This window comes from Symphodus melops (assembly GCF_947650265.1).
Source record: "Symphodus melops genome assembly, chromosome: 3".
Lineage (NCBI taxonomy): Eukaryota > Metazoa > Chordata > Actinopteri > Labriformes > Labridae > Symphodus > Symphodus melops.
Genome location: NC_136693.1, coordinates 9,292,047 through 9,318,042, shown reverse-complemented (window position 1 = coordinate 9,318,042; position 25,996 = coordinate 9,292,047). Strand labels below are relative to the sequence as shown.

The 25,996-nt window shown below is 40.7% G+C and overlaps 1 protein-coding gene across 4 annotated transcripts in view; it reads right to left on the bottom strand.

Annotated features, from left to right (window-relative positions):
* Positions 1-379: 379 nt before the first annotated feature.
* LOC306821186 (protein diaphanous homolog 3-like) overlaps positions 380-25,996 on the bottom strand; it is a 162,943-nt gene continuing 137,326 nt past the window's right edge. For all 4 annotated transcript variants that reach the window (XM_079339458.1, XM_079339459.1, XM_079339457.1 and 1 more), the window contains one exon: positions 380-1,845. In XM_079339458.1, coding sequence (XP_079195584.1) covers positions 1,475-1,845 — 371 coding nt within the window. In that variant the 3' untranslated portion in view covers positions 380-1,474. The remainder of the gene's footprint in view (positions 1,846-25,996) is intronic.

Sequence of the window (25,996 nt, the reverse complement as noted above, 5' to 3'; positions counted from 1 at the left end):
TCTGTCTGTTTGCGTTCACACTTACAGCTCTTCTTGGAAATATCAGGAGCTTTTCAGGAGTTGTGTGAAAGCCCTATAAAACTGTTAACTGAGTAACTGAGGTGGTTGCCTCAGTGTAACAATGCTTTTTATATCAGGAAGAGAGGGCCTGTTGAAATTTAATTTGTGGCTTCTTCAATAATTTGGGATATTTTCTAATTTAGAAAGTATTAACGTGATCTGTCACTAATGGGTCATTGTGAAGATATAACCCTAACTACAATGACAACCAAAGACACATTTAATTTAAAAAAAAAAAAAAAAAAAAAGCTTACTTACAGATACATTCTCGACTCATGTATTTATTTCATAAATAAGATCAATTCACACAACAAGAAAACACTTTTTTCAGCTTTATTTTATTATAAACCGGTCTATAAAAGTGAGCCATAGAAACAAAGACACAACAAATATGCTTAAGATGTACAGTCAGTCCATTCAGTGGGAATAAAAGACAAGGAAAAACACAGAAAGTCTGGTAGATTTTGGATGAACTCTTTTGTTTTGTTTGTGTCATATTGTAGACGTGACATTGGTCCCTTTATGTAAACCCCTCCTCACCGTGTCTCATCGAATATTCTAGCTTACAATGATATAGAGAGAACAGTCCAGCTTCAACCAAAACCAACATGTCGATTGACATCCAGCTCCTTTTCTAAGCTGTGACAGTACAATAATAGCGTTTGGTTATGTTACCATATGTATTGTTTTATACAGATATCCGTACAATCAATCTGATGCTTTAAATCTAAAACACAGCTCATAAGGAAGGAAAAGGAAAAGAAAATAATTAAATACCAAAATATAAGATGAATAGAATATGACTCATGACATAGATATGAAAAAGAAGATGTGTGATTAAAAACTAAAACAAAGCTAGGTCCAAATGATATCCCAAAGCTTTGAAATACTAAGAGAATTTTGGACAAAGCAAAAGTAAGAGGAGACAATCATATCACTTTTTTTTTTAATATTGCATATTTCAGGATTATAAAGAAAGTGCTTGGCATTGTTGATTTCTCTTGCAGAGAAAAGCTGTTATGTTGCCTTTGTCAGGAAAGTATAAATGAGACTTTTTTTTGGATATACTTTACAGGATTTGCAAAAATAAAGCAAAATGTATTCAGCAGAGTCTCTACCTAACACAAGAGTTTCCTTTGAACTTCTGTAAATCAGTCTATTTCATGGAGTAACACTTCATGAATGTGACCAGCTTTCTGTTCTGTACCTGCGTGATGATGCTCTTTATATAGAGAAGACATGGTCCTCAATTCTATTGTTGTTTTCTTTTATGCTTTTAATGTGTAACAACATATTTTCTAATAAACTAACTTTTTTTTATTGTCAAAGGAAAATCTAATCTAATTAAGGTTAAAGAGTTATGATTTTCTTTGTTACAATCCTTGTTTTCTCAGAGTTAATGTGAAAATGAACCTCACAAAGCCCTGAGTTTGGCCAGGAGAGCCTCTACATCTGACTCTCCATTGGTGCTAAAGCTGCTTATTGCAGCATTGGTGGAGGCTGGCTGAAAGGCCAGAGACTCAGGTTCAACCTCCACCTCTTTATCAGTCGGTTTAATCACGTCTCTCGGCACCACCCTCTCTCTGTCCATCCAGCAGCTGTTCGCAGCGTTGTTTCTGTACCTGCGGCCCGACTCCGTTCCTGCAGCAGCCTTGTCCCGGGCGGCAGACGGATGGCCTTCGGACTCGTTATGGGCCTCCTTGGAAGCGTGAGCTTTGACCGCCGCTGAGCCCGCATTAATATTCTGCCTAGAGCGAGACCTTTGTAGAGGTGCCTTGTTGTTTTCTGTGAGTGAAAAACAAAGAAAAAAAGCAGTGAGAACAACCTCGAGAGCAAGGGACTGGCCAACTGACTCATTACATGAGTGGAAGCAAGGGGTTAATGAGACTACAGATTGAATTACAAGCAAGAAAGAGAGCAGCAGAGAGGTTAATAAAAGCAAGAGAATTGAAAATGTGGCGTCAGTCATTCGGCAGCAAAGCCACACAATTCAGTACGCGTATGCACATGCTGGTATAAGCTGTATGTATACATGAACTCACCTTACACGCTGGGTCTGGATGAATACACACAAACACACACCATGCACACAAACTCTGATGAGGACACATCTTCTGCAGCAGACTGTGGCATGCAGCAAGCTCGATATGATGAAATGGATATGGCTGATCAACTGCAGCAGAAACTCAATAACAGTGTGCGTCGCCCTTTTCCAATCTCCCGGTCTCTTTCCCTTTTCTCTTACACGACAACCTCCCACCCACCTGATTCCACCATTATCATCCATTCTCCTTCCTCCGCTCTTCATCTCAGCTTTCTGCTCCTGCAGAAGTCCCTCTTCATCTTTCTTATTTCTCTCAACCGTCGCCCCTTTCCTCTCGCTCAGCCTCGCGCCCTCCCCTCTGGTTTCCGACTTAAAACGCGCACCCAGACAGACAGTGGAACAGAGCCACGGCCCAGATCAGACCTGCGTTCTGAATTATAATCCCTCTGAGTACATCTCAGACTTCATCATCGGTATGGAAGGAGAGGGGGGAAATCCATATTCATGTGACCTTGAGTGTGAGGCTGAGAGGAGTGGCACGAGGAAAAGACACCAGCGCATTTAAAGTTTCCTGAGCATTAAACGTCTGGCAAACAGGAGTCAAACACAGCAGAGCAGAACAGAGCGACCCGCTCTGTCAGCCAATCGGTAATGAGTTTGGAGCGTGGCCAGTCAGTCATGACAGTGTGTTTTATGGGCCGCGCTGACGAATGACAAGGAACGTCCCTGAACACAACCTCTGACAAATAAATAAGGATAAAGGGAGGAAAGAGAGGAGCCGAGAAGGAACTGACTGAAAAAATTAAGCAAAGAAAGTCAACGATCACACGCTCTCAGATCCACATCCACACAAAAACTGGTTAGGCAAACAAGACAAAAGAAGGGGGGGATTCTAAAAGGAGAGTGTGCTGCTGTGACTGAACATTTACCACAGCTGAATATCTAAGTCTCCTCTCATTATCCCTCTCTCTTCCTGTTGTTGCAGTCGCAATTGTAAAACACGACAATTATTCCCCGCTGTCAGTCCTCTTGCACCACACTCCCCCTTCCTGTCCTGTTTCTCTTTTCGCTCTTTAAAAACCTGTCATCTATGCCCCCCCCCCCCCCCCCCCCCCCACGTGTGTTTCCTTCTTCTAAAATAGACTGCAAACACCCGTATCCTCCCGAAATAAAGCTTTCAGAGATTCAGGGCAAATGTTAGAAAAATTATCAATCGTGGTATCAGCAATTTGCATTTTAATACCTTGTTTACACTTTGGTGGAAATTTTAAAATGATGCCGTGTCTGTCTTCTTCTTCTTCGAGAAAAAAAAAAGAACATGGCGAGCTGTTAATATCAAACATCAGTTCTGGACTGAGTTCAAACATGCGTGTCGTTGAATTTGGCATTTATTAGCATGAATTATCTTGGAAACCATTTTCTGCTCAGTTTGAATCTGAAATTATTATGTATGAAAAATTATGAAATTATTATGTATGAAAAATAAGTATGAACAACTGATTTAATAAATAAATAAATAAACACACACACACTTCAATATGACCTCTTATCCAGAAGTGCATTTCTTTTCTTACTAATAGGCCCTGGCCTTTAGTGGTGCACATGATCAAAGTGCTGGCAAGTCCAGTTTCTCCTCACTCTGCCTGCCTGTGACACCGAGCTGCCCCTTCCTTTGAAGCCTCGCTAGATTCTCAACATGCACCTTCATCTGAGCTGTAAAACACATCTGAGAGATGTAAAACACGTCTTTTCTCACAGGTTGGCCTCCTTTACCCAACAACTGACACTGGTTAGAGGAGAACAAGTCAAGTAAAATTTAAGGACATCATTTTCTTTTATAACACACACACACACACACACACTTTTTTACCCCATTCCAGGATTTTCTAGAACAAATTTTTCAATACCTGATGTAAACATTAGAAATAGATTCTGTTTGCCTAACCCAAGTTGTAGGCTAGTTAAATATATATATATATATATATATATATATATATATATATATATATATATATACATAATATTGAACATGTATGTCGTAAGCACCAAAGCTCTCATAGAAACTCTCACATCATTAAAAGTACTTCACTAATTAATCTACGTACTCTCACAACAGCGTCTAAATATCGAGTGATGATCACACATTAGATTCGCCTCTTCGTCCACAGCTACTTTTTTGTACTTTCAGTCCAATCTCCAGTGTTCTCCTTTAACAACAAACACTGAGAAAAAGAAGGTGTGTGTGCGTGTGTGTGGTCCCTAAAAAGGACCTTGAGTGTTGACCTCTGGGTGTTGTTGAGGATCATTGTAATCCATTTAAATGTCGTCTTTTGAAAAACACTAAACGGTAACATGTCCTTGTAAATAAAACAGGTTATTGCTTTTTACCCAGGAGGAGTTGGGGGCAAACACAGTATGAAAGTATTTCTACTAGCTTTCTACTTGGCTTGCCTTGGGTTGACTGCTCACACAAAAAAATGTTCCAAAGCACTGGGTTGTTCTTTTAAGATGCTTTTTTTTTGGTGTCATATGTTGCAAGCAACAATCTCCTCTTAAGATTTCTAGCAGGATAGCAAACTATATTTAACCTTTCTTTTTCACCATCGATGGAAGGAAGACATTTCTGTACAGATTATATTTGGACCTGAGAATCAGTGTAGCGACGTCTTGCTCTCGTATTGATTTTCAGATACGTCGCATTTCATCTTTGCACCTCGTTTTGATAGCGGTTGAAAGTGAAACTTTCCGGGTAGAAGGGTGTAAAGAGCGGGACATGATCTAACATGTCACCATGTTAGATCACTTTCTCCACTTCTGCTTGCTGCTTTTGACTGATGCAGATGAGCTTCCTCTCATCTCCCCTCCGCTCCTTCGGCTTTCTTGGAAGTTTTTGAGTAGATGGAAGGCAGACAGACTGAGACAGGGAGCCTCAGCAAAGAGACAGAAAATGAAGGCTGGACTGCAGCAGTGTTTGCCTGTCTCTATCTTTGCATGCCTCTTCAATCTACACTGCCTGCCACCATTGTGGTGAAAATGAACCCATCAACATGAAGAGCTGTTAAGAGATTGGACAACAATCTGCACACGAGAAAGCTTGAAGGATGGTATTTTCCAGCGCCTTTAAAAGATAAACACAATGCGGCCTTGCTAGACAACTAGTCCATTACAGTCCACAGTCTGCCGCTCTCCTTTGCATCATTGGAAGAGAGAATGGGAAAGAGACGCAGCTCGAAAACAATGATAAAAGAGCTGGCTCACTGCGCTTGTTTTGTCTCATGTGCTGGAAAAAAAAAATGCAGAGACCGTCCTGTTGCAGCATAAAACCAAATCGAAACCAAAAGACTAATCGCTGCTCTGAACACTTCTGAAAATATCAAGAATTCCGTGATGGACCCATGGTGGCTTATTAAACATCTGATAGACTGACATTTTGTCGAAATCCAAAAGGCCCATTCCAATTGAAGAAACGGAGAGTTTATTTTTTCTATCAGCAAATAGCTGCAGAGAGGAATTCACATTTTCCTCTTGTCAGATCATTTGGTCCATTTGCATTTGCCACTTCAAATACAGATGCAGATGAGCCTTTCCTCTCATCTCTCACTGCCTCCCCCTTCTCCCTCGCTCTTATGAAGTTTGTAGTATTTGATCACTTTAAGAAGAGAGCAGTCGTGCAGCCTCACAAAAATGCACACATTGAAGTGACTTCTCTCTCTCTCTCTCTCTCCGGAGTGACACAACAAGTAGAAGTTAGCGAGATCAAACGCACACGCCAAAAATCACAACACAGCTGGCTAGCTTGGCAGTTCGCTGCATGTTCTGTTTAATGATTACTGTTTGCCCTGTTTTTGCATCTACAAGTGGAACATCTGGGGACAGTTGGAAGCCCGTGGGTCAGGTCCAAAACATGGTTTGAAAAGAAATGTGCTATCACAGTGCAATGTTTTCAACTAAAAATGCAACACTAATGATTACGCTAATTCATGATCAGTACTTGAGTATTCATTCAGATGAAAGCTTTAGGCGATGAAAGGCCAGGGAATAGTGGCATCTCACATCTTCTAACTATCAAGAAGGGCCGTGAATCGTCTGGTCCCCACAACCGCCACTGTCCTCCGTCACACACGGCCGTCTTCGACCTCCACCTCAGTGGCGAGGAAGTGTGGACAACAGGAACCTGAGGAATACCAAGCAGAAGTCCTTCCTGCATATTAACCCATCTCCCCCTGTCCTTCTGATTTCTTAACGATGAGTATGATCTTTTACCTGCTCTTTTGTTAAGTGCCTCGAGATAACACAAATAACGGATCGGTTTATTGACTGGTTGAAGAATGTCACTCAATGCTGAAGACTACATTTGAGAGTCTGTTTGTCCCTGTTTATACCAGGATAACCACACTATTCTCCAAGTGAAATTGAAGATGTCTTCGGACTTTTTAAAGACGTTCAGAACCCTGAGAGTTCCTTGGTGTAAGTACATGTGACAAATAATCTACAGCAAGAATGAGAAAGAACAGAGACGGCCCTGGAATGATCACAGTATTCTGATTTACAGTAAGCTCGCCTCTTACAAAGTGGTCCTTCCACCACCTTGAAATTAATATCGAAAAGTGAATTAGTTTCATTAATATACCAGAATCAAACGTATGATGACCATATTTATCTGTGAGTGTGACAGCTCTCCAAGGCTTTCCTGCCATGTTTTTACTCTAGAATAGAACATCTGACTGTAAAGCAATAAAACAGGTGAAATGGGGATAAAACAACATCAGCAGTCCGAGCGGAGGTTTGGAAGGTACAAGAGGAGATGACAAACAGCTCTCAGAACATCCTGTCCTTCAATGGACAGCTGTGTGTCGCCACTGAGGCCAGACAGCTGATGTAAAACAACCTCATCATTTGGTCCATGTGAGCTGGAGACTGTGCGCTCTCTGGTGTGGAAAACTGTTTAATGTGCTTGTGTTTGTACTTTCAGAGGACGACCAAGAGGCCGGCAGAGTGATGCTATATTTAAGAGTAGAAAAAGTATGGTGTCATAAATGTGTGTGATGCCCCAAAAGTCCCCAAGCGGGTCTTGTAAAATGTAACAGCAGACAGCTTGTTAGCTTGCCTCTGTGCATTAGGCCGACTGTAATTAAAGATCATTACTTGGCAACACACCAGTCATTGAAGGTTTGTCCCTTGCTTGTACATTGTCGTCACAGAGAGAGAAAAAAAAGAAACGGCAGAGAGGACGAGAACGAGGAGAGGCAACACGCAAAGGAAAGGAGAGTGGAAGGGTGGAAGAAAGTGGACGTTTAGGGAGAAGATGACAAGACGGGCAAAATAAACAACCTCAAGACTGTGGCATGAATTGGAGGCAATGATTGTGATTTGCAGCAGAGTTAAACAGAGCACAAAAAAAAGAGAGGGATAAGGAGAGGAGAGAGAGGAGGAGGTATGGGGATGGATTGCTGACGGAGCACCATAACAGTCGCTGTGGGTAAAGTGAAAACCAGCACTGTTATAGGTAACTGAGGCCTGTCCTGCTCTAATGCATATCAAAGTGTTTTCCATTGTTGGGCTGTGATTTGTCTCCCTCCTCTTCTGTCTCTCTTCTCTCATATTCAACAAGCCCAAACGTCTTTGTTGAACAGTGGAAGAATGGATCACAGTATTAGTGGAAAAGCAGCATCATTTTGAGGCTTTTGAGTGGCCCTGTGTATTTATGACTGTGTTTGGCTCTTTTCTCTCTCTCACCTATTTCATGTATCCTTTTCTGACACATTTTTGTGGCTAAAAAGAGGTTCATTTAAAAAAAAATCTTTGGAAAGGATAACAGCTACTTTTGACAAGTAAATAATATTGAATAATTTATCAATTACTAAAAAAAATAAACTATCAGCTATTTGTTGGGTTTTCTCGTTTGCTGGCCTGTGTAAGAATTGAGAAGCACTTCAGTTTTTTCTTGACGTCTTTGGATTTTGCACACATTTTTGATTTAAAGGACAAGAGTCCAACAGTGTTGGCTCCCAACAATCTTCACGTGGATGTTGATCAAATGTAAAAGCAAATTATCAGCAAAATATGATTTTAAAAGAGACTGTAGAGTTTTTTCTTTCTTCTTCTGTTATTTCAAGTGTTAAGTCGATGACTTAAAAATAAAACCAGCACCAAGGTGGAAAACACATCCACAGAGGTAATCTATGAACATAGTCTGTGTCGCCTGAAGGGAAACCAGACTGGCTGAAAAGAGAGAATGGGGGCACTACCTTGACATTTATAGGTCACACAGTATGACTCATTGACAAACAAATCCAAAGTAAACCTCATAAATATTCTTTAACTCAACATGGCAATCGTCAAAGAGCAAATGTGTTCAGAGGAGACACACTCATAAAGACATGTCAACACATTTCACCTGAGATGCTTAAGCAGACGTGATTGCGTCAAATTAAAATCAAGTGTGGGTGACCGAGTGAGCAGAGGGTAGGTCGGGAGGGGTTGTCTGGGCAGTTTGCTACTTAAAACCAAAAAGGGCGATGTGGAGGATATGAAAGGACTGAAGGGGATGTCCCTCAAGTCTTCTGCCCCTCAGTGTGAACCCCAGTCACTGTGAGCAGCAGCCAAGCGTGACATTGCGTTAGCACGCCTTGGTGCGTCTAACAATGCCTCAGAAGTGAGCCTGGTTGGCTGCCACAAGTACCGTTACCCTCTGCACACCGCTGTCTCACACCGCGCAGGAAGTTCTACTGAGAACACAATTAAAATAAACAGAACAAAGGCTTTAGTTTTTATGGACAATATTAGTCCACCTCTGATCTGTCATGCAGGCAATAACATGTTTACCCAGACTGTCACCTTAAAAATGCCATTGTTGTCATGACAACTTCATTCCAGCAGAATCTTCAGGAGGTGACAAGCTCAGATTCATTAAACTAAATAAAGACAGTAAATTAAGCTTAATTGACAGTTTGAATGTTGCATGCATGTCCAATGTCACAGTAAACAGTCAATGTGAAGTCATTTATTAAAAGAACAAGTTATAAAGGTATAAATATCAATTGTGAAAAAAACTACATGTAAGATTGAAAATGTGTTTTAGAGAAGCAAGTGTTAAAAAAAGTTATTCTGAAGAGTTAAACTTAAAAAAAAACCCAACAAGATTTTATTGATATGCCGTAAAAACAAACAAACTTATTATTTAACCAAAAGAAGAAAATAAAATGCAACCAACGCGGTAACGTTTCACAAAAATGTGAAAGTATACCGACAACATCATCATATTTGTAACTATGAAAACACGTTCGAAAACAGAAATTCAATTTTCCATTAAGCTGCCAGGGTGGAAACATTGTGTCTGAGTCAGTGAGAAATGGACGTGAGCTTGAACACCTTTGAAGTCTACTCAAAGTACTTTTTACTGTGCAGGTCACAGCTACACATTCACACACTGATGACAGAGGCTGCTACGTAAAGTATCCATCAGTATTAGCTAATCCCATTCATACACATTTATTCACCACCTACAAAGCAGCAGGAGCAACTTGGGGTTTAGAGTCTTGCCCATGGACACATCGGACATGTTGCTGCAGGAGCTGGGGATCAAACCCCCGGCCTTCTTGTTGAGAGCCTAAACTGAGCCTCAGCCGCTTGTATTCATATTACCCTTTTTCAGGGAGCAACATGACGGCTACTGATGTAAAAAAGAAAGCAGATTTGAAAAGCTGCACTGGGCTTTGAAAGAGACACATGAAAGTTAAATAAAGGTTTCTAATCAGCGCATAGTCATTTTATTCCTGAAATAATGACTTTCCTTGTGTTCACATAACTCTAAAGAGGAACGAAGCAACATGTTGTTTCGTGTTGTGAATTATCCATCCGAGGCTCGTGTCATATCTCTGAAACCTCTTAAAATGCATCCTTCTGTCTTCAAGGCCACGGTCAATGATTCAACAAATATGCAATCTTTAATAAATGTGGTGAAAGATGAAATAAAAAAAGAAAGAAAGTAAGAGGTCTGATACTTTCAAATCTAAAGAAATATGCCCGCCTGTATTACAAAGAGAAGACACACCTGGCAGATGGTTGCAGCCGCCCGTGCTCTTACTCCTGCTTTACTCTAATTATATCTACATGCAGGGTAATGGACTGAGAATGTTTCCTCAAACAGGGACAGCAACACTTCCTGGGGTCTCAGTCTCTCTTCTTCTTCTCTGCGTCTCCCACATACACGCTCACAAACAAATTCTAATAACAGCAGACATCAGACACAAACACAGCGAGACAGCCTAACAGACACACATCATGGGTTGAGGCAAACACACACACACACACAGATTCTAATAAGCGTGGGCTATTTTGCTTCTTCAGGTGTACAGCCAGTGTACTCTGCAGTCTCTGGCATGAATTAAACATGTCTTGGTTTCAGGCTCTGCTACCTGTTGTTGTTTGTGTGGTTACTGCTGGTAAATATCCCCAGCAGTCAGAGTCTAATGCATATGTATTCCCCCTTAGTGGCTCCACACTAACTAAGGGTTTCTATCAGCTTCTTTCTCCAGCAGTGTACACCTGTCACACTGAGAGTAAAATATTGATCCATCACACGCCTTCAGACACGAAGCTCCAACACACTCACGTCTGCAGACAGACAAACAGACACAGGCGCACATTTCTCTGTGAGTCTCCGATCGCTTTGTAACATGGATTAATGAACTGGATGAGTGAAGGGAAGTTTATATGATAGATGAAGAGCACGACACCTCTGTGACACACACACACACACACACACACACACACACACACACACACACACACACACACACACACACACACACACACACACACACACACACACACACACACACACACACACACACACACACACACACACACACACACACACACACACACACACACACACACACACACACACACACACACACACACACACACACACACACACACACACACTGCAGTGGATTACGGAGAACATAGTTGATAACCTGAATAAGACATCTGTATCCAGGAGACGATGTCAGCACGGTGACAAATGCCTCTGTAATTAAAAAGACATTGTGCTTGATCGCAAGTCATTCCTGAAAAAACGAAAAACAAAACTCAATCATTTTTGCCATCAGAGGTTCAAATAAAGAATAAATTGTTGCATGTTGAAGTTTGCACAAGTAGGAAGGAGATTTACCCTAAATGTCATTTATTAAGAACTGAAACTTTCTACAAGTCAACTTTCAATTGCCGATGATAAGACATTCATTAAACAACATTCAAATATACTACACTAACCTCTTTTGTTAAATGGAAGAACAGTATTTAGTGGAAAAGAGCATGTTTCGGAAGGATGAAATGAAAGTAGAATCCCTTGGAAGGTAGATGAAAGTCAAACCATGGCTTGAAAGTCACTTCAGGGATGATTTCTGCCTCGCTGAGGTTAATCATTTCACACCCACAATGCAACTCCAGATAGCATCACCCAATGTCATGGCATCAAAAAGTACTGAAATATTTAAAACTCGGATGGAAGACTTCCATCTTTTGTCTCTTTTGTAGTCCCCTCTGAGGTGTTTCCTTTTGTCATTGTTTCTGCTGCCAGCTGAGGGCTTGTGTTTAACACTCAGGCCGACTCTGACAGCTCTCAATATGCAGGGCCAGTCCTGCCAAACAGTCTTATGAATTCCAAACAGCCCCAAGTCATGCTCCATATTTCATTGAAGTTGAATATTTAAAAAGATCAACCCACTCAAAACCCTATAAAACCTATCGTTCTGGGGCCTTGTGTCCTAAAAATAAAATCGCATCTGCCATATCGCATTACAGACAGCCACATCAGCCTCCATCTCTTAACCATTTCCCTCTCTCTGTTCCCCTCTCTCCCTGACAAAACCCATCTGGTAACCAGCCTGTCTCCATCAACACAGGTTTTGCTCTCTCTCTCTCTCTCTTTCAGAGAACTGCACACTTTTCCTGCCTCCTTTATCTCATTTGCCTCTTCTCGTCTCCCTCACTGTCTGGAGCTTACTCCCCCCCCCCCCCGTTTATTTGTACTGTAACTCTCCGCCTGGAGCTGTCCATCTCTTCTCGGGAGTCACACGGACCACCAGAAAAGAAGGCATTGTTCTCCGTTTCCTTCCTCCAGCGTAATGGGCCCGGTTTCTCATTTCAGACTAAGAGCAAACCAAAAAAAACCCCAAAAACATGAGATTTGACAAGATGCCGCAAAATTAGCAGAGACAGACTGGAATGCAGCCTCCCTCTGACAGCTCAGTGTCAAAAACATGAAAGTAGTCCAGATGCAAGTAAAGGAAAATAAAATAAATAGAAATAAATCCAACTAATTATGTAAGAAACGGAAAGTGCGAGAGAGACTGTGTGAACGGGAAGAGTTTCACTCCAATATGCTGACATAAGAGCCTTTAATTATCATTATAATTATGTCTTAAACATTATTTTAATAAGACTGTACTCACAGTGAATGAAGTGAAATATTAGACGGCATCAGGTCTAAATTGTTAAACTGCAAACATTAAAGGGTCTGTTGCTGGAGGATAAACTTCAGGTTGTCTTGATGATCAGTGAATGTGTCAAACATACAGTGTGCTTGTTTAGCTTCTAAAATCTATTGTTCCTTTTCGTTGTCATTTATGTAAGTATTACCTCTTTCTTTGGATTTTGGACTCTTGTTGGGATGAAAAACAAAACACACGAGGAGATTTTACTTTGAGCTCTGGAACAGTTTCAGTAGATTACTTAAGAAAACATTGTTTGCAGTATCCTCAGTTATAATTATCTGAATTTTAAAAAGACTAGTGTTGGCTTGCTTCAAGTCAAGGACCTTGTCAGATTTCCTATCTCCTGAATACACAGTATATACATTTAGATTCCTGTTTGTTGTGTAACGACAGTAGTCAGACCGGGGGGATGTGAGTCAGGGTCTATTTCAACACTATAGTTAGAAACTGTAAAACTCCTACTGAGGAACCTGCTTGTCACATTGCATCTCTTATTCAACAACTCATACAAGCTTGTTGTGTAACCTTTACCACGTATTAACCCAAAATAATTATTATTACTATAATAGAGAACCTTACCTACAGTAAGGACTTACAAGAGGTTCATCCTTACAAAAACAAACAACAACAAAAAAAAAAACAGCATACCCCTCAGTTACTTATGCAATGTTACATCAGAAATCTACAACTGGTAAGGCCATGCTACTGACTTTGGGCAAAATTAAATAAATGAAATCGACTTATCGTTCAGTAAAAATATATCTAAAAAAAAAACCAACATTATAATGAGCATGAAAAAGAAACAATATCCCCATGAAAGAAAACTAAAGATAAATCTCCACTGCCAAGAGTTTGGCTCCATTTCCACAGAATGTGATCGTTCTTCACAGTGAATGAATCCAACATGTACGTTAACGTGGCAACACGTATGAGCACTGAAGGCATGTCTACTGACACAGAACCCAAAATAAAGGGCTTTATAGTTCTCTACTTGCTGATTTTTTACAATATGCTAATTTTTTTCACTACCACTTGATTTCAGATATAATCTCTGATGAATGAACATGACGCACACATGCAGAGGCCCGTGGGCAGGAGCGTGTGCAGACACCCACCCACCAGTTGGCAGGAAGAAATGAGATCAAATCATAGCAGACTTCAAATTAAGAGACAGGAAAGATCAAGCCGAGCTGGAGCATTATAGGGTGATGTTGCTGTTAAAAATATAAATACAATCAACACATGATTGGCAGATATAAATATATGGTGCTTCGTCACGCAGGGAAGTAAGGGTAGGATGCAGTTTATATCATCAACAAAAACTTGGTTTTAGAAGACAAATAAAAGAAATACCTTCTTCACGCATGAACTACCAGGGGAGAAAACAGCACAAGTGAACAAAGAGTAGCAGAACCACCGAAAGCTTGTGCATGCAGAGGCCAGCATGTGCTCCATGTTGACACACTGTTTGTGCAAACCAAACACTTCCTGCAGCTGCTTCAAAGTAAACTCTGTCGCAGACTTGTTTGTGGCTTTTCTGGGAAACAAAGTGAAGTAGTTAAATGAGGACAAATTAGTTTCTCTGGTTTCACTAATTAGCGAAGACAGCTGAAAGTGGAGGATCGCAAAACGGCACATGAGAAACTTGTGGGTCATGTCGGAGACGCTGCGTGTTCTTTTCCAACAATGCGCTATATGTCCATAGAGCTGTTAGTTACACGGTCAGTGCCTAAATATAACTAAGTTTTGCACTGCTGCGGCATAATGTTGCTCATAAGAATAGCCTGAAATAGCAATATGTTGGTCTGCCTCCTTCTTTTCATCAGTTCCACTCTGAGTCATAAGAGGAAAGAAAGCAAAATTCCCATATCTCCACCGCAGAGCTTTGGGGTAATATTGCTATGCTTTCCTGCAACCATCGGAGCTCACTGACCTATCAATGCAATTAGAATCATGGCTGTGTCCCAGTGAAGGTCAGCATGCACCACTCAGACTAACACAGGGAGAGAAACAGAAAGACAGGGAGAGAGTGCGGAGAGCAGTCGGAGGGGAAACAAATTAAGTGACAGGGCGGCATGGCTGAGTTTAGCTCGGCCTCTGTCCAGGGGCCTCTGCCTCTCACACAGGCCCGGCAATTAAAAATACATGCATCAGTGGGCCACGCAACTCACTGAGGAACATATCATGATACATTTACACAAACCAAACACTTGTAAACGGACACAGGCATTGGCCACAGTGTGCAGCCAAATGTGTACCTCACTCCATATTCCTCATGCACTTAGAACTGATGACCGGCCAGGCTTTTCAATTCAATGAACGTCTAATCAATGCAGCAGACAAATGATGTCGCGGAATAGGAGGTTGTACACATCACGGCTCAGGGGAACACATTAACCCAATCACCTCGAAAGGTATGGATCCGCCCAAAGAGAGCTGTAGTTCATCATGCAAACCCGGAGTCCTCTACAGAACATACATTAGTAGGCCAAGGACAAGGCTGTTGATGAAATTGGACCATATTGATTTAAATCAATAGAAGGCCGAACAGAGGTGCATGCCCTCTCCAGATGAGGAAACACATGGATATCGTGCAGCTCCATTTTGTAGCCAGTTGTGAGCAAACACCCAAGGGACGTGAAGCAGTGACCCTAGTGTGTGTGTGCGTCTGTGTATGCATGTGTGTGTATGTACAATAAATGATTATCTGAGTCCACTTCCAAGTGTGTACAAAAATCCCATCACTGCTATAGCAGATGTGTGTAATATCTGTGCATGTATTGATGGTTTAGTACAAAAGCATTCTTAACAGATCTGGCCTCAGGGAGAGTGCATGGCTTTACTGTAAGTGTGTCATCCATCTCATTCCTTCTGAGAGCACCCATGGGACCCATAGCAATCCATGTTCCCCTCCGATATGTTCAATGTCCTCTACAACAGTCAGTGGACAATAGAATGGGTTAACGCCAGAAATGGCAGGCTGAGGTATACTGTATAAAATAAATAAATAAAAGAAAACAAAAAAAAGAGAGGCTGAACACGTTGAAAGCATCGACTACGAGAAAAAGAGTCTGCGAATGAAAATGTGCATCTCTACATGACTGCGCCAACAACTAGACAATCATGAAAAGGTCCTGCTGACAAAGTAGTTGCCTTACACACAAAGTGAACTGCTTTGCTAGTTCATTGCTCATGATAGCCCTGACCTACAGAAACATGTGGAGCAGATGTGGAACAGGAGGTGCCTGAGTAATTTACCTCTTTGTACATGGTCATGGTTAAAGTCCACATTCACAGCTTTCCTTTGGATGAAAACCTTGAAAGAAATCAAAGCGGAGACACACATGTGCCTTAACACACAAACACATACACGCACAGAGGGTGTCACGATTCACCAGTTGGAATCAATGTGCTGGGCTTAATGTCTAAGATACAGCCGCATCGATTGAAGCTGCTTGAATCGGAGCAAAGCTGGGAGGGAATCGCAGCTGAATCAATGCCGACATTTCAGTATCAGAAAAGCCTGATATGACAGGCATATCTTTTTTTTATTTTTTATGAACAGCTAATAATGTCTTAAAGTCTGTTTCCCTCTCTTGTACCTGCCAGTATGTCAGCTTAGTGAAAGTTCAGATCATGTTGACCACCTCTCGCTCAAAAGCGGAGCAGAAAAACAACAACAAAAAAAAACAAGAAGCTTGCTCTTTGCTGCCCTACATGCCATTGTTGTCTGGTTTTCCGGACAGAAAAAAAAACAACCCTTGGAAAGACAGAGTTTGAATATTTATGTTCAAGTTTTAAAACCAGAATAAATTGGGACAAAATCGATAGTCCTCTCATGAACTTTCAGCTTTAAATAATCAATTCTAGGAGACGCCACAAGGTTGTGTCATGCTGTATCACACGGAGCTCGGAGCAAATTGTGTTGAAACATTCCATTCCAGAAAAAAATACTTTACTATATGAAACATTGCACAACATGCTCAATTAACCAGCGTCAGCACACGAGACACACTCCCGTATCACAAGCTAGCACACTTGTATTTATTCAGTGCAATAAGATGTGCACAATAACACCTAGCTGTGTGTTTGTTTTCTTTAATCAGCCAATGAAAAGAACAATGGCTCAGTGTGAGACATCTGAGCACGCAGAAGCGCCTGCGGCACAATCCTACAAGTAATTATCAAAACACCAATCAGCAAACACACAAAAGACAAACAGGAACAAAGTAGAAAAGGAGAGGGGAAAAAAAAAAAAGACAAAACACCATGATAGCATGTAACACCCTGTCTCAGAGAACTTTCAGGGAAGCTTTGGTGCTGTTGTTCGTTGCTTGCATTGATCACACAGGTGAATTAAAACGGGAGCCGAGAGCAAGGCTGTGTGCGTGCTGTGGAAAGTCAGTTCAATGGCAGATATGAGATAAAGCTGTCTCATTATGACTGAGTAGACAGACAGAGGAGCCACTGCAGCAGGTATGCCACTGTCAGACTGACACCTCGCTTACGCATCAATACATGATACATGTGCAGTCATTTCTTATTGTGTGAGGTCATTGGGAAGTTGTGACGGATTAAGCTGGGCTCTTGTAATATAGCAATAAGTAAGGTCCGTTACCTGCACTTTAGTAATGTTAACAGACAAAGAGTGAGGTCCTCTACCTGCTTTTTGTAAAGTGTCTCGAGATAACACCTGTTATGAATTGATGCTATAAAAATAAAGATTAATTGTAAACACCCAGCCCTACTGTAGCATCACACACATCTCAATTCAGTACACAGAAGACATGCCTTAAAATAATGAAGAGGGCAGCATGTGCAGAGAGTGAACTAGGCCATTACAAGAGTCCGAAGTAAACACAGACAACCTGTCTGCGTGTGCATCCATGTAATTGGAGTAGTCAGCTCAGTGATGCTATTCTATAGCTCTGGGCATGCACAAATCACATTTTGTTTGCACTAATTTCATATCTGCCAAACCACTTGGCGAGGATGCCAAGCTGACATAGTTATTGGCATTGCTTCATTCTGGACACAATCAGACATCTCTAAACCCAGAAGGAAGATAACTGGAGGAAAACCAGCTTACATATCCGGTAAGACTCCGGGTATTATCTGCTTTTACAACATGCACACACTAAGCACTAGTCTGTAACAATAATCCTGTTCAGCAACTGTGGATGGAAGATGATGAGAGATGCTAGATTTGATATAATTTGGCTAATGATTATAGAATTTATAATGCCAAACAGAAAGTCTATATTTTAGACATGCCAGTGAGTAAATTAAATTGAGTAGCAAATATCTTTGCTGGGCAAATGCTTCCCCACTGGGCACTGCTTTGAGAACAAAATCTAAAAGGATTGGGTCTGGATTGGGGGATACACAATTCAAATTGTAGTATTAAAAAATGTTGTTCAGTTACTTTTATTAACACACATTTGATGGTGAATTTGTTCTCCATCTTGGATACAGAATTTTCTAATCGAAGGGTGAAACAGTGAATTCCTGAAAACAACTGTTGCACTAAGAATTGCATGTAGAAACAAAACCATATCATTCCAAGTGTTTTTAGACAACCTATGTCTTTCTGCTACTTCTCTCTTTCTCTGCAAGAAGTCATGCAGACTTTTTTTTTTAAATGTGTAATCCTAGAGAGCATTCTGAATGATCACAATGGCAGTAAAGTATGCTGGCTACTCACTTCACGTGTGCATCAAAGCCAGAGGCAGAGTACTTATATAAAGTACAAGTTTCCTGTCTTTCTTTTTTCATTCTGTGTGCAACAGGTTTTTTTTTTCTTTAGCAACAATCTAATCAGCTTTTGGTACTCAAATAGAACCATACACACCACACTGAGAAAATAAATATTAGTTTCTATTTGGATAAATAACTCAAAGGATTACATATTGTAAGTGTGACACAGAATATTCTCCGAGGCCGGCTTTCTTTGCTGATGATATCTGAACTTCACTGTGTGTATGGCTTTGATCACGACTAAATGACAGGTGTGGATTCTAAAACGATCAAGCAGTGACACTATGTTTCAACACAGATCTCGTCTTTCATGATGTTTGAGGCTTCAGAAATGACATCTCTCTTTCTCAGTCTCTGTCTATTTAAAGGGTTTTGTACAAATATCTAATTCTGAATTAAACAGGTTGTAATCACCAAGGTCTAACACAAACAGTCAGCCGAGGTAAACTTACAGGCACACACAGCCAGGTGTACCTGGAACAGAACCAATGCAATCAACGCGGACACCCACTGGAACCGGCTGCTGTGTTGGTGCTGGATGGTGACTACTAATGGTTGACTGCCATAGGTGGGTGGAGGAGAAAAAAGAGAGAGAGATGATCTTTGTAGAGCTCATGTTTTCTACACAGCATGTTCAGTCAGGGCTGTAAATAAAACACAAAAGAAACAGAGCAGAAGAAAAAAAAAAGTAAGATCCACGGAAACGTTTTTCCCCCCTCTGTGAGAACAATAAGGAACTCTCAACAAGGGAAACCCTGTGGCTAATGATGCTTGATTGCACATGTAAATGTAAAGGCGCATTCATTTTTTTCCCAAGTATGTACTGTACATCGATTATTTTACTCACCATAGCAACAGGGACAAGACATCCATTGCCTGCTTTGCAGCTTTATACCTAACTACCTGGATCTCATTATAACCCAGTTAGATGGCTAGTTTGAAAACAGCTGTGCATGTGTGCATTATTAGTCATATGGCCCCAAGACACAGAGAAGCATATATGCAGACATAAATCACGCTAATGTCTCCTCCACTGTGGCTCCCATTTCAAAATACTGGTGACATTTCATACAGGCAGACTGTGACAAATCCTGACATCTCCCTTGTCGCCACTCCCTACATCGTCCGTCCCTCACCCCTTTTCTCATGTAGAAGATGTTTCAGTGGCAAACGGACAAAGCAAGCTTAATGGCAGGGGCTTTGGCATTTGTACAGTGTGAAGAAGGAGCAGAACATTAAGTCTTTATCTGTCTCGGAAGTGCAGATGGATAAGAAGAAAGTAACCTATCACAGGCCGGCTAAATGATTCTTCCACATTAAAAATACAAAGGGAAATTTTGAGGGAGTGGAATCCTTTTAATATGTCATGATATAGTTATTAGGGTCTTAATTGACAGCACTAAGTCAAGATCCTAATTTCTCAGGTATTGAGTGCAGATTCCCCCAGCTCAAGTTAAAATGTTGTACTAGAAATCTAGTGTGTTTTAGCATATAGCACTTGCCATCAGGCTATCACAGAGAAAGGACAGGAAGACATACACTTAAATGAAAACATGAAATAGTGACAGCAGGCGGATAAAATTGACAAGTGGGAACGCAGGGTCGTATGAATGATGGAAACTAATGACTGGGGGAGGATAGTGGACGGGAAGAAAAGCTAGGAAAGACACAGGGAAGGAAAAAAGGAGAGTGGGATTTATTTTCACCTGTCTACTGCACTTAAGGGCATAAACACATACAAAGCTTGTGCCCCAGAGTGTTCTGACAATATTGGTTGGTGAATGAGTTTGTGTGTGATGGCTGATTCTTGACTTTTATGTTGTTTGTCATCATGGTTTTTAACATGTCAGGACCAGCGATGAATCTAATCCTCCTTAAAAATCACACATTTGGATTTACCGCTATGACGCTGGTGCTAAGGTAACCGTTTCTGGCGGTATGTGCGCTCCTCTACGACCAATAAAAATCAGAGGATCATTCGCCAAAACTTACTCATTAAATTAGATTGAGGTATAACCTTTATAGAAGTCTCCATGAAGGCTTTGTGTTCAAACCATGCTTAGCCTTATTATGGACCAAAAAGCACATTTTCTTTAATTAGTGCCTGTGCCCTGGATTTAAAAAACAAAACAAAAAACAAGGTGATGGCTTTACGTGATGGCTGAGCCTTATGAGTCTCCAGTTACTCTCTTGTTATATTTTCTACTGGTCTCCACTCAAAAACGGCAACTTACATGAGAAAACTGCAACGTTGTCTTCCCCTCTCAATGTGGCCAATTAAGAGCAGCAGGGAAACATGCGATTTTCTGTCAAGAGAGCAGTAACTGCGTGTGCTTGTGTGAGTAAGAGAGAGTGCAGAGAGAGAACGAGAGAGAGAGTGCAGAGAGAGAACGAGAGAGAGAGTGCAGAGAGAGAACGAGAGAACGAGAGAGAGAGAGAGAGAGAGAGAGAGAGAGAGAGAGAGACAGAAGAAAGAGAGCAACAGAGAGCGACAGAGAGAGAGAGAGAGAGAGAGAGAGAGAGAGAGAGAGAGAGAGAGAGACAGAAGAAAGAGAGAGACAGAGAGAGAGAGAGAGACAGAAGAAAGAGAGCGACAGAGAGAGAGAGAGAGAGAGAGAGAGAGAGAGAGAGATTTGAGGATTGCAAGCATGTTTGAGAAAATGAAACTGAAACTGCAGGTGTTTCATATCATTTGTCATCTGCAGTGGCAAGTAAAACATGTATTTATGCTGGGAGTAATGAACATTATGCAAATCCTGAGTCAGTTTTGAGTTACTCTCTGACTGGAATAAAAGCTGCGGTTAAGCAGTAATAAATTAAGACTCCAAATCTCCCTTAGAAAAATAACTTTTGCTCACACGACTGCCTTAAGAATGATTAAAAAAAATCCAACCGTGGATCCAAACAAGTGAAAATGATGTATATGTCTATAGAATGTCAACCGAATGGGTGCTCACTGAACTGTTACAATAAGGCTGCCACCTACAAGTACTTAGGTTGTCTATAAAATGTGCCAGTTAGTTCCTTGATAGATTTGTCTGAAAGTGGCCAGACGCCCCAAGACAGGGCGACATAAGTTGCTAGTTCTTTTTGACCAACAGTCTCAGACTAAAAACAAGATAAAGTATAAATTCTAGGAAGCTGGTACACTTATCAAATTGAGAGCGCAACGCTCCCGCAGATTTTTTTGTTATGTTGGTCACTTTTAACTTACACTGTGTTTCGCTGATAAGTCTGGTGTTCCACTGAGCCTGTGTGTGGGCAGCTGCCTGCATGTCGGACAGATTCACTGAGTGACTAAAACAGAAAGAGAAAATACTGCAGAGGGAGAAAGAGAGAGATATTTAAAGAAAGTGTGTGCGAGCAATGCCTCAAATGCATGCATATAGCCTGCCAGTTTGGCTCTGGCGGACAGTGACCTTGTTTGCATGATTAGTAGAACCACTGGGGCGTGATTGGCCCTGTTACTTTATTCTCCGTCTCTCCTCGTCCTTCCTGTCATCTCTAATTTATCAATCTAACTCTCCTTCACTTCCCTTTTCCTCCTTTTGCCTTTCTGTTTGAAAGCAGTTTGGCCGTTGCTTTAATTTTTTTAGAGACTTATGGAAACATGTATCCCCTCACATTACTCCTGTTAATCTCATCCAGCAAGGAGTCTTGATAGTATTTCATACAGTGCGGAAAACAAGACTGAAAAAGTGTACCTCGAGGCAAAGCAGCCTGTTTTTCAGGTTATACAAAAAAAAAAACATGTTATAAAATCCATGCAGAAGAAGGATGACCATTGGACGCTGGTGAAATAAATGTCCTTGAATTTGTTTTTAATCGGAAAACCTAAAAAAACGCATAATAATAATCTGCAAGAGAAATGTCCTTCAGGCTGATCAATTTCAGAAAAATGTGTAGCCAGTTTAAGGAGACACATAATATTAGTTATTATATCAAATGATGTAGTTTATTTTGGTACAGTATTTGAAGTGCTATGTTAATAAAGAGAATGGCTTCCTCTGAGTTAATAAAAAATACAAACAAACAAACAAATAATGACTGCCTGGTGTGTTTCGTGGCAGTGGCTTAAGGCCTTGAGTGGACAGAGTTTCAGCCAATCATCTGTGCCAACAAGCACAGAGCCAACAGAACACAAGTTGGTGCCTAAGAAGACTGTTAAAGCCTGCTGTGCACTGATACACAGAAGAGGGAGGGAGAGAGCTGCAACCTGACTCTTACCTCTCTGTTTGATATCTGCCCCCCCCCCCATCATGGCTCTTACAGCTAAGATGTTCCCCTTAACTTTCAACTACAACAAATTAAAGCATACATCAAAGAGCTATCCCTGAACTATTTATTCTTTTTTTCATTAATTTTCTTTCTTTTTTTCCTTTAAAGCAACGTGATTTTCTTTGTACTGTGTGCTTTTGACAGTGCTCCTTTCTTTCACTATGTAAAGGCTTATAAGATTTCAGTTTTCTTTAAATTAGTTTTGAAGGGGAACCTTTTTGGCGAACGGAACATTTTGTCTCATTTTCTTCTTAGTCATTGCATATTAAGAAAGTGATGTTCTAAAAAACACAGACATAGTGAAATTGAAACGGAACAGCTCTCACCCTGACGTAATGATTTGAGATGGCTTGACATAGATGGAGTCAGGTGAAGACATTTGAATGACAGGGGTAAAATAGTACTTGACTGCCAACCTGTTAGGGAGTGGTTTCAACTGTCATCTCTGTCAACATGGGAATAAAAGCAGGATGGAGAGAGAACTGAGTGTGTGTGTGTGTGTGTGTGAGAAAAGTACGTGTATTTTGTTTAAAAAAAACCAAAAAAAAAACGGTTGCTGTTGATAACAACACCTTACATTAAATAGTCTTAAAGCTACTGGGTTCTCGGAACATTATGGTGGTTTGCCAACTACCTTACTGGTAGAACCCAGGCTGTTCCACGTTGGCGTTTCCTCTGATGCATTACAAATCCACAAGGGAGTACCTCAAGGTTTGGTTCTGGGCCAACTTTTATTTACTGTATATCAATTTTCTGGGACAAAACATTCCAAACTCCTTTATAAAGTTTTAGGTGGATGACACTGCCATTAAGTTTTGTGCCCCTCCTGTACAGGAATTCAGAAATCTTCAACATACATTTGATCTAGCACAAGAGCAGCTTTGCCACTACAACTCATGTAACAACATGCAGACAAAACAAAACTCATGCTTTTTGCATCGTCAAGGTATGTGTATCATGGTGCACTAAGATGCATCAGAAACTGTGGATTCCATACCCACTTTATATTCTAAAGTCAACGTTACTGCAGGCTCAGACATTGGTAAGGCTTCATTCACAAAGCTATTCTGAATGATTCCAGGCTACCTTTCCGATCTTTCAATTTAAAAGGATGCAATCTACAACCTTTGTTCATTGGACTTTGTGCAATGTGTTGCTCCCAAATTAGAACCGGGTTAGGGAAGAAAGATTTTGAGTTTCCTGAACCTTTTGGGAAGAAAAACTTGCTGTCTAACTTTGAACTGCAAAACTTAAATCCTTAGTGAAAAGGTCCTGAATCCAAACCTTTTGCATCCAACTGCTCTCGCTGATGATTTTCTTGTTAGGTCTACTGTATGAGTTTTAATGGTTGTCATGTTGAAACTTTGTGTTGTTCTTAATCTTGGCCAGATCTCCTTTGAAAAAGAGATCTCTGATCTCAGTGAGACTAAAGGTTAAATAAATATATAAAACGATACAGAAGGTGATTTGAAAGCGAGAGGCTGTCACATGTATGTAAGAATAATAACGCATAAATGCTGTGTGTGGATGCTTGAGTCTACAGAGTGCACTGCATCATCCTGTAAGATAACCAGAGGTGGATACTATTCAGATGGACAATTAAGGAAGAGGAGCTTGTTGTTTTTTGTGCGTGCATGCAAGTGTGTTGTGAACGCGGTGTGAGGATGCCAAGTGTTATATTGTCCCATTGACCCAGATCCAATTCTTTATTCTCAGAATCACAAGTGGGACAGTTAATACACACGTCTGCGTTTGAAATTATTCAAAAAGAGATGGCACACAACAGTGAGCCCTTACATTTCACATCTTTGTTATAATACAATAAATGCAAAATATCACAGACACAATCATGATTAATGATTCAGTAGATGTTAGTCACGAAGTTGGCTGAGTGGAAAACATAACAAGGTGTCAGACTTTGAAGTGAAAAGTGGAAAGGGATAATGAACACACTAATGAATGCATCTTATGCATATGATGATACTTGAGGCAGGACTGATGCACACCTTATTGCATTAACATGAAAAAGAGAAAAGCCACTCTGGATATTTAGGGCTTGGAATTGATTATCAAGTAGAGATCTAAATGTCTCCCTCACAGAACATTGACAAATCCTAAGCACCAAGAGGTTGACTACCAGGACATATTCTTTGTTTATGGACTTTGATTGTGAGCTGATATATATATTTTTTTGGACTAAATTCATCACCCGTGTCTATTTAAGCCTGCAGTTTGAAGTATGAGGAGCTCTCTCATACTGGGACTGATGCAGTGGCAATGCACTTTCCAAGTTCTGCTTATCTGTTGTACAGGAATAAATACTTTGGCAGAAAAAATTTTCCCTGGAAAATTGGATACACAAAAAAAATATTGTACAGGGACGCTCAAAAGCATGTCTAAAGGAAATGTGATTTCCAAGTGACGACATGTTTACATCTCTAAACTGTGTCAGTTTGAAAGCAGTGGTTCTTAACTGGTGGGCCAGGACCCACAGGAGGGATGGGAATGAGTGCCTAGAAAAAACTAGTCTTTAAAGCACTTTTTAAACATTTTTGTTTTGTTTCTTTCTTCTGTCATGTGTTCTGCACCGACTGAGGCTAACTCTTAAAACTCTGTTCACACTGTTTAGGGTTAGTAACGGTACGGGAAAGATGTTAAGACCCATTGTACACTACCTGCTTAGCACCATAAAGCAGGCAGAAACAGTTAACAGCTAAAAGAGAACAAAGTTAAGTTTGTGACATAAAAATGACGAAAAAACGTCATGTCATTCGATTTGCAAACAAGCCCACAGTATTATCATTAAAATATGTCAATTTTGTGTTCATAGCTTGATTTTGAGCCTCCCCCCAGTGGCAGAGAACACCAGTCCATATGTTTATATTGCATATAAAAATGCAATATTGGAAACTCTACGTTGATATTAGCATATTTAGAGTATAAGTCACAGTTCTGAATGCTCATAAGGTTCTGGTGATCGCCCTTGATAGCATCGAAAATAAATATGTCGAAAAATTAAAAAGTATCTCAAACACATGCATATATAAATGCACAGACACACATCTGTGTCCAGACAGCCAGTCATGTGCCAAATGTTTAATGAACATCAGCTGGCAGACGATCACAAGCAAACTCTGGCCCACTCCACTGTTTGATGATTAGCTACATGGGGATACACGCACAAACACACATTTTGAATCAATGTCTGTGGAGAAAATGAAGACAGTGCATTTAGTATACGTGTAGCCAATAATAGGAATACTCCTCAAACACGCAAGTAAATAAAAGTGATTTGTCCAATTTCTTTGCAGCTGTCATTTCCTCTATGAAACCCATCCTTCTTTCATAACCTCTG